Source organism: Vulpes lagopus, chromosome 16 (genome assembly GCF_018345385.1).
Source record: "Vulpes lagopus strain Blue_001 chromosome 16, ASM1834538v1, whole genome shotgun sequence".
Lineage (NCBI taxonomy): Eukaryota > Metazoa > Chordata > Mammalia > Carnivora > Canidae > Vulpes > Vulpes lagopus.
In genome coordinates this window covers 14,974,567-14,989,379 of record NC_054839.1, presented here as the reverse complement: position 1 = coordinate 14,989,379, position 14,813 = coordinate 14,974,567, and the positions used below count along the sequence as shown (strand labels likewise).

At 38.4% G+C, this 14,813-nt stretch overlaps 1 protein-coding gene across 1 annotated transcript in view; it reads right to left on the bottom strand.

The window, feature by feature from the left end:
- The window catches only part of UGGT2 (UDP-glucose glycoprotein glucosyltransferase 2), a 196,012-nt gene that overhangs the window by 145,758 nt on the left and 35,441 nt on the right, over positions 1-14,813 (bottom strand). Inside the window, exon 5 of the mRNA XM_041731331.1 lies at positions 11,614-11,788. Coding sequence (XP_041587265.1) covers positions 11,614-11,788 — 175 coding nt within the window. The remainder of the gene's footprint in view (positions 1-11,613; positions 11,789-14,813) is intronic.

Genomic DNA, 14,813 nt, shown 5'->3' with positions numbered 1-14,813 from the left:
CTGATATAAGGATGGCAACCCCTGCTTTCTTTTGAGGACCATTTGAATGGTAAATGGTTCTCCAACCTTTTATTTTCAGGTTGTAGGTGTCCTTCTGTCTAAAATGAGTCTCTTGTAGACAGCAAATAGATGGGTCCTGCTTTTTTATCCAGTCTGAAACCCTGCACCTTTTGATGGGGTCATTAAGCCCGTTCACGTTCAGAGTTACTATTGATAGATAGGAGTTTAGTGTCATCATATCTATTCAGTCCTTGTTTTTGTGGATTGTTCCACTGAACTTCTTCTTAAAGGGGAATTTTAAGAGTCCCCCTTAAAATTTCTTGCAGAGCTGGTTTGGAGGTTACATATTCTTTCAGTTCCTGCCTGTCTTGGAAGCTCTTTATCTCTCCTTCCATTTTGAATGAAAGCCTTGCTGGATAAAGTATTCTTGGTTGCATGTTCTTTTCATTTAGGACCGTGAATATATCCTGCCAGCCCTTTCTGGCCTGCCAGGTCTCTGTGGAGAGGTCTGCTGTTACCCTAATATTCCTCCCCATAAAAGTCAGGGACTTTTTTTCTCTTGCTGCTTTAAGGATCTTCTCCTTATCTTTGGAATTTGCAAGCTTCACTATTAAATGTCGAGGTGTTGAACGGTTTTTGTTGATTTTAGGGGGGGATCTCTCTATTTCCTGGATCTGAATGCCTGTTTCCCTTCCCAGATTAGGAAAGTTTTCAGCTAGGATTTGTTCAAATACATATTCTGGCCCTCTATCTCTTTCGGTGCCCTCAGGAACCCCAATTAAACGTAGGTTTTTCTTCCTCAGGCTGTCATTTATTTCCCTTAATCTATCCTCATGGTCTTTTAATTGCTTGTCTCTTTTTTCCTCAGTTTCCCTCTTTGCCATCAACTTGTCTTCTATGTCACTCACTCGTTCTTCCACCTCGTTAACCCTCGTCGTTAGGACTTCTAGCTTGGATTGCATCTCATTTAATTGATTTTTAATTTCTGTCTGATTGGATCTAAATTCTGCACTCATGAAGTCTCTTGAGTCCTTTATGTTTTTTTCTAGAGCCACCAGTAGCTGTATAATAGTGCTTCTGAATTGGCTTTCTGACATTGAATTATAATCCATATTTTGTAACTCTGTGGGAGAGAGGGCTGTTTCTGATTCTTTTTTTTGAGGTGAGGTTTTCCTTCTAGTCATTTTGCTCAGTGCAGAGTGGCCAAAAACAAGTTGTATTGGGAAAAGGAGAAAAATAGAGAGAAGGAAAAAAAAGAGAAAAAGAAAAAAGAGAAAGAAGAAAAAAAGGGGAAAAAGAAGAAAAAGAAAGAAAAAGAAAGAAAGGAGAAAAAAGAAAAAAAGGGGGTGGGGTGGGGTAAGCAATCAGAAATCAAGAAGAAAGAAAAAAAAAAGCACAAAACAAAACAAACAAACAAAAAAAAACCACAAAAAAAACAAAACCAAAACCAAAAAAAACCAAAAACAAAAACCACGGGGGAGTATCTTCCGATTCTGTATATTTTAAGTCCCTTGACTTCCCTTGGAACTGGTCCGTGTCGCTGGTCTTCTGGGGGAGGGGCCTGCTGTGCTGATTCTCAGGTGTTAGCACTTGGGGGAGCTGCTCTGCCCCTGCCTGGTGCAGGGCTCAGTGGGGGCTGTTCACCCCGTGAGGCCCCGGGAGGAAGCCACAGTGGCGGGGGCAGCTCTGGGACCCTGGAGTCAGCCCCCGCAGTAGCTCCGGCGCTCTCCGGCTGCAGGGCCTGGGGGCTCCTGGGCGGGGCCGCTGATCTGCTCAGTTCCAGGAAGGAGCGTCCTCGCTGTCCTGGGCCCTCTCAGCCTCTGCCTGTCCCTGGGGGAGGCCGGATCCTGGGCTGTGTCCCGGCGCCCTGTGCTCCGGGGCCTGCGCTGTTGGATTCGTGCTCCCGGCGGTGCAGCCCCCTCCGCGGAGCCGCCGCCCGAGCCCCTCCGAGCTGTTCCCGGAGCCGCGCAGCCCCCTCCGCGGAGCCGTCGCCCGAGCCCCTCCGAGCTGCTCCTGGTCCCGCCGTGCGCGCTGCAGCCCTTAGGGAGCTCGGCGCATCTCCCGGGGTGCAGTTCCTCTGTTACTGTCCCAGGGAGCCCGAGGGCATCCCCGCCTTTCTGGGGATCCTGCTCTAATTCCCCGGGAGGCCTTTCCGCGGGGAAGGTTGGTGCAGCTCCTGCTCCTCCGGGACGGGGCTCTCCTGTCCTGGGGACACTCGCCCCGGCCTCAGCCCGGCTCCTCGCGGGGCCCCTCCCCCTTGGAGGCCTTTTGTTCCTTTATTTCTTTTTCCCCGTCTTCCTACCTTGATAGAAGCGCGAACTCTTCTCACTGTAGCGTTCCAGGTGGTCTCTCTTTAAATCTCAGGCCGAATTCGTAGATTTGCAGGATGATTGGATGGTTTTCTAGGTAATTTGTTGAGGACAGGTGACTTGGAGACCCTACTCTTCCGCCATCTTGCCCCTCCCCCATCAAACAGGTCAATTTAAAAATGCATCTTGACTATCCACTAAAAAGACAATCAGCAGGTAGAGAAGCAAATCAAAGCTCCAAATCTACATATTTTGTTACAGTCCGTAAAAGAAATATAATTTCACAAAACCAATTTCCATTATCAATTCTGAAATATTATTAGCTCCTCAGAAATAAATGTTTATTAAATTCATATTTACTGTCTCCATTTGAAAATGTATTAATATAAAATGTGAACTGTAGTCTAATAAGTTTGGATTTGCAAACCAAAAATGCTCATAGGCTAAATCAACCAGTGAGAAGAATCTTTCTTCATTTTTCTATTTCTTCTCTCCCCATAAAAAGGCATCTGTTCCAAAGGCAGCATAAGTAACTCCATTTTATTAGAATTACATGTTGACTAGATTTAAAATATAACTCTTTTGAATGTACAATATATCATTCATTAAAAAGGTTATAATTTGATGTGACAAAGTGACAGTCGGCTAGTATAATTTCATAGTATATTTAATGGTCACATACTCCAAAAAAATAACTTGGGACACTAATTCTCAATAGATGAGCATCCTCTACTGTAGGGTACATTAGAATCACTTGGGAGACATATTTAAAAAGATAAACAGTAATTTGATCTCCCACTTCCATTTCTACCCTGATATAATTGACATAAACACTGTATTACTTTAAAGTGTAAGACATAATGATTTGATAGATCTAGACAATAGGAAATGATTACCACAGTACATTTTGTTAACATCTATAGCTTATTTTTTATAGCTCATTTTTTTCTTGTGGCAAGTACTTTTAAGATCTCTCAGCAACTTGCAAATATGCAATACAGTATTATTAACTATAGTAATCTCAGAACTTTTAACAGAAAGTTTATTCTTTCCACCTTTACCCATCATCACCACCTCTCATTACCGCCAATCTGTTCTGTTTTTTGTTTTTTTTTAGGTTCCACATAGAAGTGATATCATGACAGTATTTGTCTTTTGTGGTGGAACTTACTTCAATTAACATAATGCCCTCATGGATCCATCCATGTTGTCATACACAAATGGCAGGATTTCTTTATTTTTAACGATATCATCCCTCTGTACACAGAAACATTTTCTTTACCCATTTATCGACTGCAGAACACCTGGGCTGTCCCCATGTCTTTATTATGGTAGGTAATGCTGCAGTGACCATGAGAGTACAGATTTCTTTTCAAGTTTGTGTTTTGTTTCCTGTGGATATACACCCAGAAGCAGAAACACACAATCACATGGTGGTTCCTTTTAAAATTTTCTGAGGAACTTCTATACTCTTTTCCATAGTGGCTACACTCCCATCAAAAGTGCAAAAGGACTGCCTTTTCTCCACATCTTTGCACCCTTGTCTTTTTAACAGCAATTCTAACAAGCGTGATGTGGTACCTCACTGTAGTTTCTATTTACATTTCCTGATTAGCAATGTTGAAAGCCTTTTTATGTACATGCTGGCCATTTGCATGTCTCCTTTGGAAAAATATCTATTCAGGTCTTTTGCCCATTTTTTCATCAATTTTTTTTTTTTTTTTTGCTACTGAGTTGTAAGAGATCCTTATATATTTCAGATATTAAACTCATCAGATAAATGATTTACAAATATTTTTTCCCATTCCATAAATTGCCTTTAGTTTTGTTAATGGCTTCCTCTGCTGTCCAGAGGCTTTTTAGTTTGATGTAGTCCTACTTTATTTTTTTCATTTATTTTTCACTGCATTGCACTTTATTTTTGCTTTTGTTGCCTTTCCTTAGGTATCAGTTCAAAAAATCACTGCCAAAAAAAAATCACTGCCAAGACCTTGTCAAGTGGTTTTCCCCTAGGTTTTCTTCTAGGAGTTTCATGGTTTCATATTTTATGTTTAAATCTTTAATCCAATTCAATTTTTGTGAGTGTTATAAGAGGGTTAGTTCCATTCTTTTGCATGTGGTTATCCAGGTCTCCCAGCACCATTTAACTGAGTATGCTTGGCTTGAATATTAGTCGACCATATATGCACGGGTTTATTTCTTGGCTCTCTCTCTCTTTTTTTTTATTGGAGTTCAATTTGCCAACATATAGCATATCACCCAGTGCTCATCCCATCAAGTGTCTCCCTCAGTGCCCGTCACTCAGTCACCCCAAACCCCCACCCACCTCCCTTTCCATTACCCCATGTTCGTTTCCCAGAGTTAGGAGTCTCTACATGTTCTGTCGTCATCACTAATATTTTCACTCATTTTCTCTCCTTTCCCCTTTATTCCCTTTCACTATTTTTTTGTATTCCCCAAATGAATGAGTCCATATAATGTCTGTCCTTCTCCGACTGACTTATTTCACTCAACATATACCCTCCAGTTCCATCCACATCGAAGCAAATGGTGGGTATTTGTCGTTTCTAATGACTGAGTATTATTCCATTGTGTACATAGACCATATCTTCTTTATCCATTCATCTTTCCATGGACACCGAGGCTCCTTCCACAGTTTGGCTATTGTGGACATTCCTGCTATAAACACCGGGGTGCAGGTGTTCCGGCATTTCACTACATCTGTATCTTTGGAGTAAATCCCCAGCAGTGCAATTGCTGGGTCGTAGGGCAGGTCTATTTTTAACTTTTTGAGGAACCTCCACATGGTTTTCCAGAGTGGCTGCACCAGTTCAAATTCCCACCAACAGTGCAGGAGGGTTCCCCTTTCTCCACATCCTCTCCAACATTTGTTATTTCCTGCCTTGTTAATTTTCACCATTCTCACTGGTGTGAGGTGGTATCACATTGTGGTTTTGATTGGTATTTCCCTGATGGCAAGTGTGCAGAGCATTTTCTCATGTGCTTGTTGGCCATGTATACATCTTCCTCTGTGAAATTTCTGTTCATGTCTTTTGCCCATTTCATGATTGGACTATTTCTTGGGTGTTGTTTAATAAGTTCTTTATAGATCTTGGATTCTAGCCCTTTATCTGATATGTCATTTGCAAATATCTTCTCCCATTCTGTAGGTTGTCTTTTAGTTTTGTTGACTGTTTCTTTTGCTGTGCAGAAGCTTTTCATCTTGATTAAGTCCCAATAATTCATTTTTGCTTTGGTTTCCCTTGCCTTCATAGATGTATTTTGCAAGAAGTTGCTGTGGCCAAGTTCAAAAAGGGTGTTGCCTGTATTCTCCTCTAGGATCTTGATGGATTCTTATCTCACATTTAGATCTGTCATCCGTTTTGAGTTTATCTTTGTGTATGGTGTAAGAGAATGGTCTAGTTTCATTCTTCTGCACATGGCTGTCCAATTTCCCAGCACCATTTATTGAAGAGACTGTCCCTTTTCCAGTGGATAGTCTTTTCTGCTTTGTTGAATAGTTGACCATAGAATTGAGGGTCCACTTCTGGATTCTCTATTCTGTTCCATTGATCTATGTGTCTGTTTTTGTGCCAGTACAACACTGTCTCGATGATCACAGCTTTGTAGTACAACCTGAAATCGGCATTGTGATGCCCCCAGCTCTGGTTTTCTTTTGGCTCTCCATTCTGTTCCACTGATCTCTATATTTTTTATTTTCTAAAATTCTACTAATTAACATATAGTGTATTATTAGTTTCACAGGTAGAGGCCAGTGATTCATCAGTCTTATATAATACCCAGTGCTCATTGTATCACCTGTCCTCCTTAATGCTCATCACCAAATAACCGCACCTCCTCACCCCTCCAAAAACTCTCAATTTGTTTCCTATGATTAAGTCTCTTATGGTTTCTCTTCCTCTCTGATTTCATCTTATTTTTCCCCTCCCTTCCCCTATGCTTCTGTTTTGTTCCTTAAATTCCACATACGACTGAAATCATGTTAACTGTCTTTCTCTGACTTATTTCACTTAGCATAATATCCTCTAGTTCCATCCACATCATTACAAATGGCAAGATTTCATTTTTTGATGGCTGAGTAGCCATCAAAATGATCTCGATCATTTAGTATCAGCTGAGACATGATTTGTGACCCAGTATGTGATCTATTCTGGAGAAATGTTCCATATGCACTCGAGAAGAATGTGTATTCTGTTGCTTTAGAATAGAATGCTGTGAATATATCTGTGAAGTCCATCTGGTCCAGTGTGTCATTCAAAGCCCTTGTTTCCTATTGATCTGCTGAGATGATCTGTCCATTGTAGTAAGTGGGGTGTTTTTCCGTCTTGTCCAGAGAAAAACAGATGAACTTGAGAACAAAATACTAATATGGCAACAACAACCCCAGAGAAATATACACTCAACAAATCAGAAGAGGAACACCTGGGTGGCTCAGCGGTTGAGCGTCTGCCTTTGGCCCAGGGCATGATTCTGGGGTCCTGGGATCGAGTCCCACATCGGGCTTCCTGCATGGAGCTGCTTCTCCCTCTTTGTCTTTCCCTCTCTCTGTGTCACTCATGAATAAATAAATAAAATCTTTTAAAAAATCAGAAGAGATGTGAAACAAAAAAAAATTGAGAAAATATGATCAGACAGGTGAACAGAAGAGAGCAATAGTATTTTGGACTGTTAGAAAACTAGATCCTAAAATTGTAACAAAAGAAAACCTTCTATGTCTACAAAAAAAAAAAAATTAAATACAATGAAAGGATAGAATGTAACTATAAAAAATGAAAATTAAAAGACAAAAAAAAGGGATCCCTGGGTGGCGCAGCGGTTTGGCGCCTGCCTTTGGCCCAGGGCGCGATCCTGGAGACCCGGGATCGAATCCCACGTCAGGCTCCCGGTGCATGGAGCCTGCTTCTCCCTCTGCCTGTATCTCTGCCTCTCTCTCTCTCTCTGTGTGACTATCATAAATAAATTAAAAAAAAAAAATTAAAAAAAAAAAAAAAAAAAAGACAAAAAAAAAGGAATATGAACAGAACAGAGCAATACACTATGTCCTGAGTATATTTGGTCAGTTTGTTAGAAGAAATGATATCTCAAACTTGTAAAGAAAGAAAAACATACAAAAATGAAGTACTTTGAAAGGATAGAATGTAATCATAAAGACGAAAATTTAAAAAGACTAACAAATCAGGAAAAAAAAGAAAAAAAGAGAAAAAAGTGAATATGATCAAACAGGAGAAGAGAAGAGAGACCTACACTAGATTCTAGGTGTATTTTTGGTCTGTTAGAAGAAACTGCATCCTGGGGCACCTGGGTGGCTCAGCTGGTTAAGCATCTGCCTTTGGCTCAGGTCATGATCCCAGAGCCCTGGGACTGAATCCTGTATGGGGCTCGAACCTGCTTATCCTTCTACCCCTCGTCTTGCTTGTGCTTTCTCTCTCTCTCCCTCAAATACATAAATAAGATCTTAAAAAAAAAGAAAATGCATCCCAAAATTGTAAAGAAAGAAAAAGATATATGTACAAAAATAAAATTAAATATAATGAAAGGATAGAATGTAAGTGTAAAAATGAAAATTAAAAAAGATTTTTTAAAAAGTTGATAAAAAATTGGTTGGGAAAGGAAAGAGAAAAAAATTAAAACTGAAAGACTAAAGAATTGTGGGGGAAAAACCCTCATGAATTATATGTGATATCCCCTAGTGCTGGAGCTTTGCAGTTCTCTGTGATGAGTAGATTTGGTCTTGGCTGGATAGTGTTGCTTATCTTCTAGGGGAGGGACCTGTTGTGCTGATTCTCAGGTGTCTTTGCCCCCGATTGGACTGCACCACCCTTGTCAGGGAGCCAGGTGAGGTAATCTGCTCCAGCTTGCTTATTTGGCTTTTGTTCTCCAAAGGCTTTCCTCACAGCTTTAGAGGATGAGTGAAAATGGTGACCTGTCAGTCTCCAGGACCACTCTTCAGTACTCCCTCAGGGAAAAGCAGTCACTCCTGTCTCCCTGGGCTCCATTCGAACTCTGCTTACCCAGCCTGTGACTGAGTCTTTCCATCATAGGCACGTGACCCCCATTCAAGTCTCCAAGCCCTGCAGACCCTTTTGAGGGAAGAGGGGTTCTTGCCGGTTCTGCCATTTGTTGGGCCCCTGCTCGGAGAGCAGTCATGACTACCGTGTGTCATTCACAGTTTATGGCAACCTGGAGCTGAAAGTTCACTCCTCAGCTGTTTGCTGCTGGCTTCCCCTTTCCGATGCTTGGGAACTCTAGGGCACTCAGGCACTCCCAGCCTTTCTGTGACCCTGAGGATCCTGAGACCACACTGTCCCACCTGGGATTTTGACCCACTTCATCACCTGAGCACCTTTCAGGCCAGGACATGCCTCACCAAAACAGACTTCTAAAAGTTCTAAAAGTTCTGATTTGGCACCTGACTGCTATTATCACTTTCCAGAAGCAGGCTAATTGAGGCTACCTCCTGCCACGGTTTATATTCCCATATATCGTCTCAGATTTACTTCTCTGCACCTTCTACCTTGCAGAAAGTGGGCAGTTTTCTATTTGTAGAGTTGCAGCTACTCTCTTCTTAAATCTCCAGTTCACAGGTGTTCAGAATGGTTTAGTAGCTATCTAGCTGAATTCCTGGGACCAGAAGAAACTAAGGTATTCTACTCCTCTGCTGTCTTGGGACTCTTTCAGTAGTTGTTACTTTTCATTCTGTAGCAATTCTGAAGAAACTGAGACTTGGGAGAGCCTCATACTGGTAAGTGGCAGTATTGGGTTTATCTGATTCTAAACTTCTTCCCTCAGCACAGAAGCCCATCTCCCATTCTTTAGGCTAATAAACTGAACTACAAATTTCAACATGCTCACCTACTAAACACGTTTCCTTTTCCCTGGTGAATGCTTAAGTGATCTATATATTTTTATGCTAATACCACACTATTTTAATACTATAGCTTTGTAATATAGTTTGAAATCCAGAAGCATGATGCCTCTAGCTTTGTTCTTCTTTGTCAAGATTGCTTTAGAGTTTAAAGCTCTTTAAAGCTTTTTAAAGCTTTTTTTTTTTTTTTTTTGGCAGCTTGAACCTTTATTTTTAGTATTTTTTTAAAAAGCATAATTAGAAACTTTCAATACAGAAATAATCCTAGCAAACCATTTAAAAGTTTTGTTGTTCGACAGGAATTTCACATCAGGTCCACCAGGACGTCAGCCCAGCCCTGAGTCCCCCACCCCCACCCCCACCCTTCATGCGTGTAACACTCAGTGGGACAGACACTGTCGTCACCAAAATCACCCCACCACCTGGGTCTGGACATCCAGTTGCCAGACCCATAGTGTCTTCTAGCCTGGGCTGGAAACTTCCAGGACCCCTTCTCCCCTTATTGCTTGAATTTGCAAGCACTGCCACACTGATGTCACGTGAATGCTGAGTTGAATATGCCGCCCACCCCAGGAGTCTCGAGCTCTCTGCGTCCTACACAGGCCTATGGTCACCCAGCACAGCCCTGAGGATGGAGAAACCACACTTTTGCTCCTGGCCCCCAACCAGTCAGAAAATGCCTGTCGGCTGGCCCCACGGCCACCCTCCACCACAGCAATTAAAATATATTTGTATAGAACAGACATCTATATTATTGGAACAGAATACAGAGTCTAAAAACATACATGCCTATATGAAAACTTGGTATATGATGGCTTAAAATAAAGACTCAACTGTTCAATAAATTATTACCAATTATAAATTATAATTTATTTACCAATTATAAATTATAATTTATTTACCAATAATTTTCCATATGGAAAAACTAGAATTGTATCCCTAACCTGCAGCATATTCAAATACATTCCAGATGGATTAAGACCAAAACATAAAGACTAGCCCTTTATTATTATAAGAAAATACAGGAAAATGTCCTGATGATTTCGTGAAGGAAACTATTAAAGAAATATTGGATTAATTTGACTACATCACAATTATTACTTGCACTGAACCAAAGATGTCATAAATAATTTTTTTTAATACCAGAAGACCAGAAATACTATAGAAGATGTTTGCAAAGTATAGAAGATTAGTATTCAAAACATATTTTTAAAAATCTGCCAATAAGAGAAACCCAAATTATCCAATACAAAAACAGGTAAAGAATATGTATAGCAATTAACAACTATATCTATAATGATTTTATTAGCTTAAACATTAATATGCAAATCACTAACATTTCATTTTAAAACACTCTTTCCATGTTCGGAATATAGTGGTAAAATAAGCAAAGTCCTCCTTCTAATGGTTATTATGTTCTAGTATATTTGTGTGAGTTTGGTTGTGTGGGGTGGGGGGAATGGTGTGGAGGTATGAAATAAATAAAACTTGAGATATAGCAATGGGTACTATACAGTCATTAAGCCAGAATACTACATAATAAGAGTGTGATAGCAATGCGAGTTTGGAAGAGTGGGAACACAACATATTTGACCAGAAACTTGAATAAAACGGTAGTCAGCCATCCAAAGAAATAGTTAACAGCATTCTTATGCAATGCTTCATATTTTGAACTAATAAATACTATCAGTATATCAATTAAATTAGATTTCCTCATCATAATACATTTTCATTAAAAATAACTGTATTTTAAGGGGTGCCTGGGTGGCTCAGTCAGTCAAGTCTGACTCTCGATTTTGGCTCAGGTCATGAACTCAGGGTTGTAAGGTTCAGTTCCATGCTGACTGTAGAGTCTGCTTAAGAGTCTCTCTCCTTGGGCACCCTGGTGGCTCAGCAGTTTAGTGCTGCCTTCAGCCATGGGATCGAGTCCCATGTCGGGCTCCCTACATGGAGCCTGCTTCTCCCTCTGCCTGTGTCTCTGCCTTTCTCTCTCTGTGTCTCTCATGAATAAATAAATAAAATCTTAAAAAAAAAAAAAAGATTCTCTCTCCTCCTCTCCCTTTCCCCCACACACTCTCTCTCCCCCTCTCTTTCTCAAAAAACAAACAAAAAATTCAAACGATATTTATGAATTCTAGCAAATACTATACACATTATGGTTTTTTTTAATCCAACTTTTAAACCTGTTTCAGATTTAAGAAAGGAATCTGAATTGAAAGGAGTATCAACATGATCCCCAAAGATACAGAATCCCCATGTATTTTTCCACATAAAGTTCACATTTGATAGGTGTGTTAATTTTAAAAAATCTTTAACTGTTCAGGTGGAAGTTATGTAAAACCTACTAAGGAAATTACCAAACGTATTTTTTTTTTCGTATTTTTTTTATAGACAAAATAATCTTGGATAAAACTGTACCTGAATATAATGCCGAAGAACATACAGAATTTCCCCATTTTGAGCTTTTTTGGACAATACTGTGTGAAATTTACCAAATGCTCTGGTACCAATTTCAGCATAGAGTATAGTCACTGGTAAGCTCTCTTTATTTGTAGGAAATTTATGATCTCCTTTAAACAGATAAGGTCTGGGCCTAAAATGGAAACAAAACACATACTTTTGTTATTTATTTATTTTGAAAGATTTTAAGTAATCTCTATACCCAATGTGGGCTCAAACTCAGAATTCCAAGACCCAGAGTTGCATGCTCTACCAACTGAGCCAGCTAGGCGCCCCAAGACACAAACTTCTGAAAGAACTGAAAAGAGTATACTGAAAACACATCATGACCTTTTATAACTTCTGCTTATCAAGCAATTTACAGGAAAAAAAATACACATATACATCTATACATATATATACACATTTATACACACACACACAAAAAAAAATCACAGAAAAAGAGTTTAAACTTCCTGTGGTGAATGTTCATCCTGTGTACAATTTAACATAGTAATTTCTGTGGGAAAATTAAAAACATGTAAAGACAATATACCTACAAAATAACTTTCCTTACAATAAAACAATACAACAAACATATACAACAGAATGTAACATAAACATGCTGAAAATTTTATAGCTATATGTAAGTGAGAAAGAATCCCCATTTACTATATGAAATCTGAGGGAATCAATAGAAAGTGACTTCAATTCAAGACAAAAGAAATCTGGTTAACCCAAAACTGAATATTACAAATGTTTTTAATAAGCAAGGTTTACTATCTTTAAATAACATATAACGGCAATATATTTTTCAATGAAAAAATTTTTTCTTCAATTAGAAGGGTATAATTTTTCATACCTCACATTTCCTGAAAGTGGGCTCCAAATAATTTAAAAAACAAAAGCACGATATCATACAAAGATTATCAGTACTAATACTTATCAGTACTTAATATGAATAACAACTCATGAAATCCTCAAGGATAAGCAAAGAAATAGAGAAGTGCTGTGGTCTAGCCCTATCATAATATCTTGATATCTTATTTGCCAGAACCTGTGCTAAGTTATATATATGCACATTCATAATGTACATTGGTACATTAGTAATATATATATTACATATATATTCTATTTTCTCAACAATTCCTTTAGATAGTTACTATCATTTACTTAAATTTTTAAGGTTCCCAGGGGTCAGACAAGTTAAATGTCCAGCACAAGATCAAACAGAAAGCCAGGATTCCAACTCCTATGGAATCCCAAACCCACATCTTTTAACAACTTACACAGGTAGAAAGAAAAACAAGATGATGAGGTTAATAACAACAAAGGTATTGAGAAATAACCTTTATGTAATGAATTCATATCTCTACAAACTTTATTCATTTACTATCTTTAAATAACTGGGTTTTGAAAGTAGACAGAATTAGATTTAAGTTCTAGTTTAATTACTAGGTATGTGACTCTAAACGAGTGATTTGCTCTCTTTTGGGCTGATTTCTTTAACCACTCAAGAGGAGGAATTCTCACTACCTTAGTGTGTGTCCTAAAGATTTACCAAAAGGACTTGCAAATCATCTAGCAGAGCATAAAGCACATGCCTGATGCTCAAGAAATAATTCTTCTCTCATTCTTGCAAACCTCCACTTATTTAAACTATTGATCAAGAGTATCATCAAGGAAAAAAAGGAACCAAATGTTGGGTGGTATACTACCATTCATGATGAAAGTAGGGAGTATTTATCTATGTAATTATGACTATATATATACCTTATTTCTAAAAGGATACATGAGAACTTGACTGTACTGGTTGACCCTAGGGAGAAGTTCTAGAAGTCAGGAGTAAAAAAGAATCATATAATTTTCTGTATGCATACATTGTATTATTCTAATTTTTAATGTTTAAACTTAATACATTGGGAACATGGTGCTTTTGGCGTAAACTAACATAAAATGCATCAAAAAATTAAAGGGACAAATTCTGCACTCAGATGGACATAATGAATTGATTCCCTGAGGTTTCATATACTGGATGTGTGTATTGCATTCTTTTTTCACTTACTGACATAACTATAAAATTTTACAGCATATTTACATTATAGTTTATCTTATTAAGTGTTTATTATATTGTTTTGTGTATAAGTTATTTTGTGGCATATTTTCTTTACATTTTTTAATTCTCCCATAGTAGTTAATTTAACCTGTACAGAGTAAGGAAGAAAATTCTTAAAATTAAAACTTAAAATGAAAATTGAATCTTTTTATCAAGAAGTATGATTTTAAATGTCAAAAATTCAAAAATAATATTCTATTACTTGAGCTAAATTGAAATTGATATAATCATTTGGTGATAACCACTGTTATTTTAAAGAGAAACATTTCTAGAATATTCATGAAAACTTATATACAATAAACTTTCTACAATAAACTATATATAGTAAGTAACATAACTAATTTTTTGATTTTCTGATATGGCTGGAAAATTATATAAATTACCTCTTCTAATAGAGAAATTCAAAATTTTTCTTAAAGATTTTATTTATTTATACATGAGACACACAGAGAGAGAGAAGCACAGACATAAATAGAGGGAGAAGCAGACTCCATTCAGGAAGTCTGGTGTGGGACTCAATCCTGGTACTCCAGGATCACGGCCTGAGCCAAAGGCAGACGCTCAACCGCTAAGCCACCCAGGCATCCCTCAAACTCCTATTATTATAGAACAAGGCTTACCAATAAAAATAAGTTAACTTTTACAAATAAAAACTGGCTAAATTACTATTATTCCTGGTTACTGACTTTTTATTTATTTATTTATTTATTTATTTATTTATTTATTTATTTATTTTTAAGATTTTATTTATTTATTCATGAGAGAGACACAGAGAGAGGCAGAGACACAGGCAGAGGGAGAAGCAGGCTCCATGCAAGGAGCCTGATGTGGGACTCGATCCCGGGTCTCCAAGATCAGGTCCTGGGCCGAAGGTGGCGCTAAACCGCTGAGCCAACCAGGCGTCCTTACTGACTTACTTTAAATCAAAATCAGTCAAGTGCTTAATACCTCTTTACTAACCTAATAATGAAAACTTTCCACTAATTGCTTGCCGTCAAATGCATCATATTTCTGGACATTATTAGCATGGAGTACTGTATTTCAGGTTTATAAGATTACATGA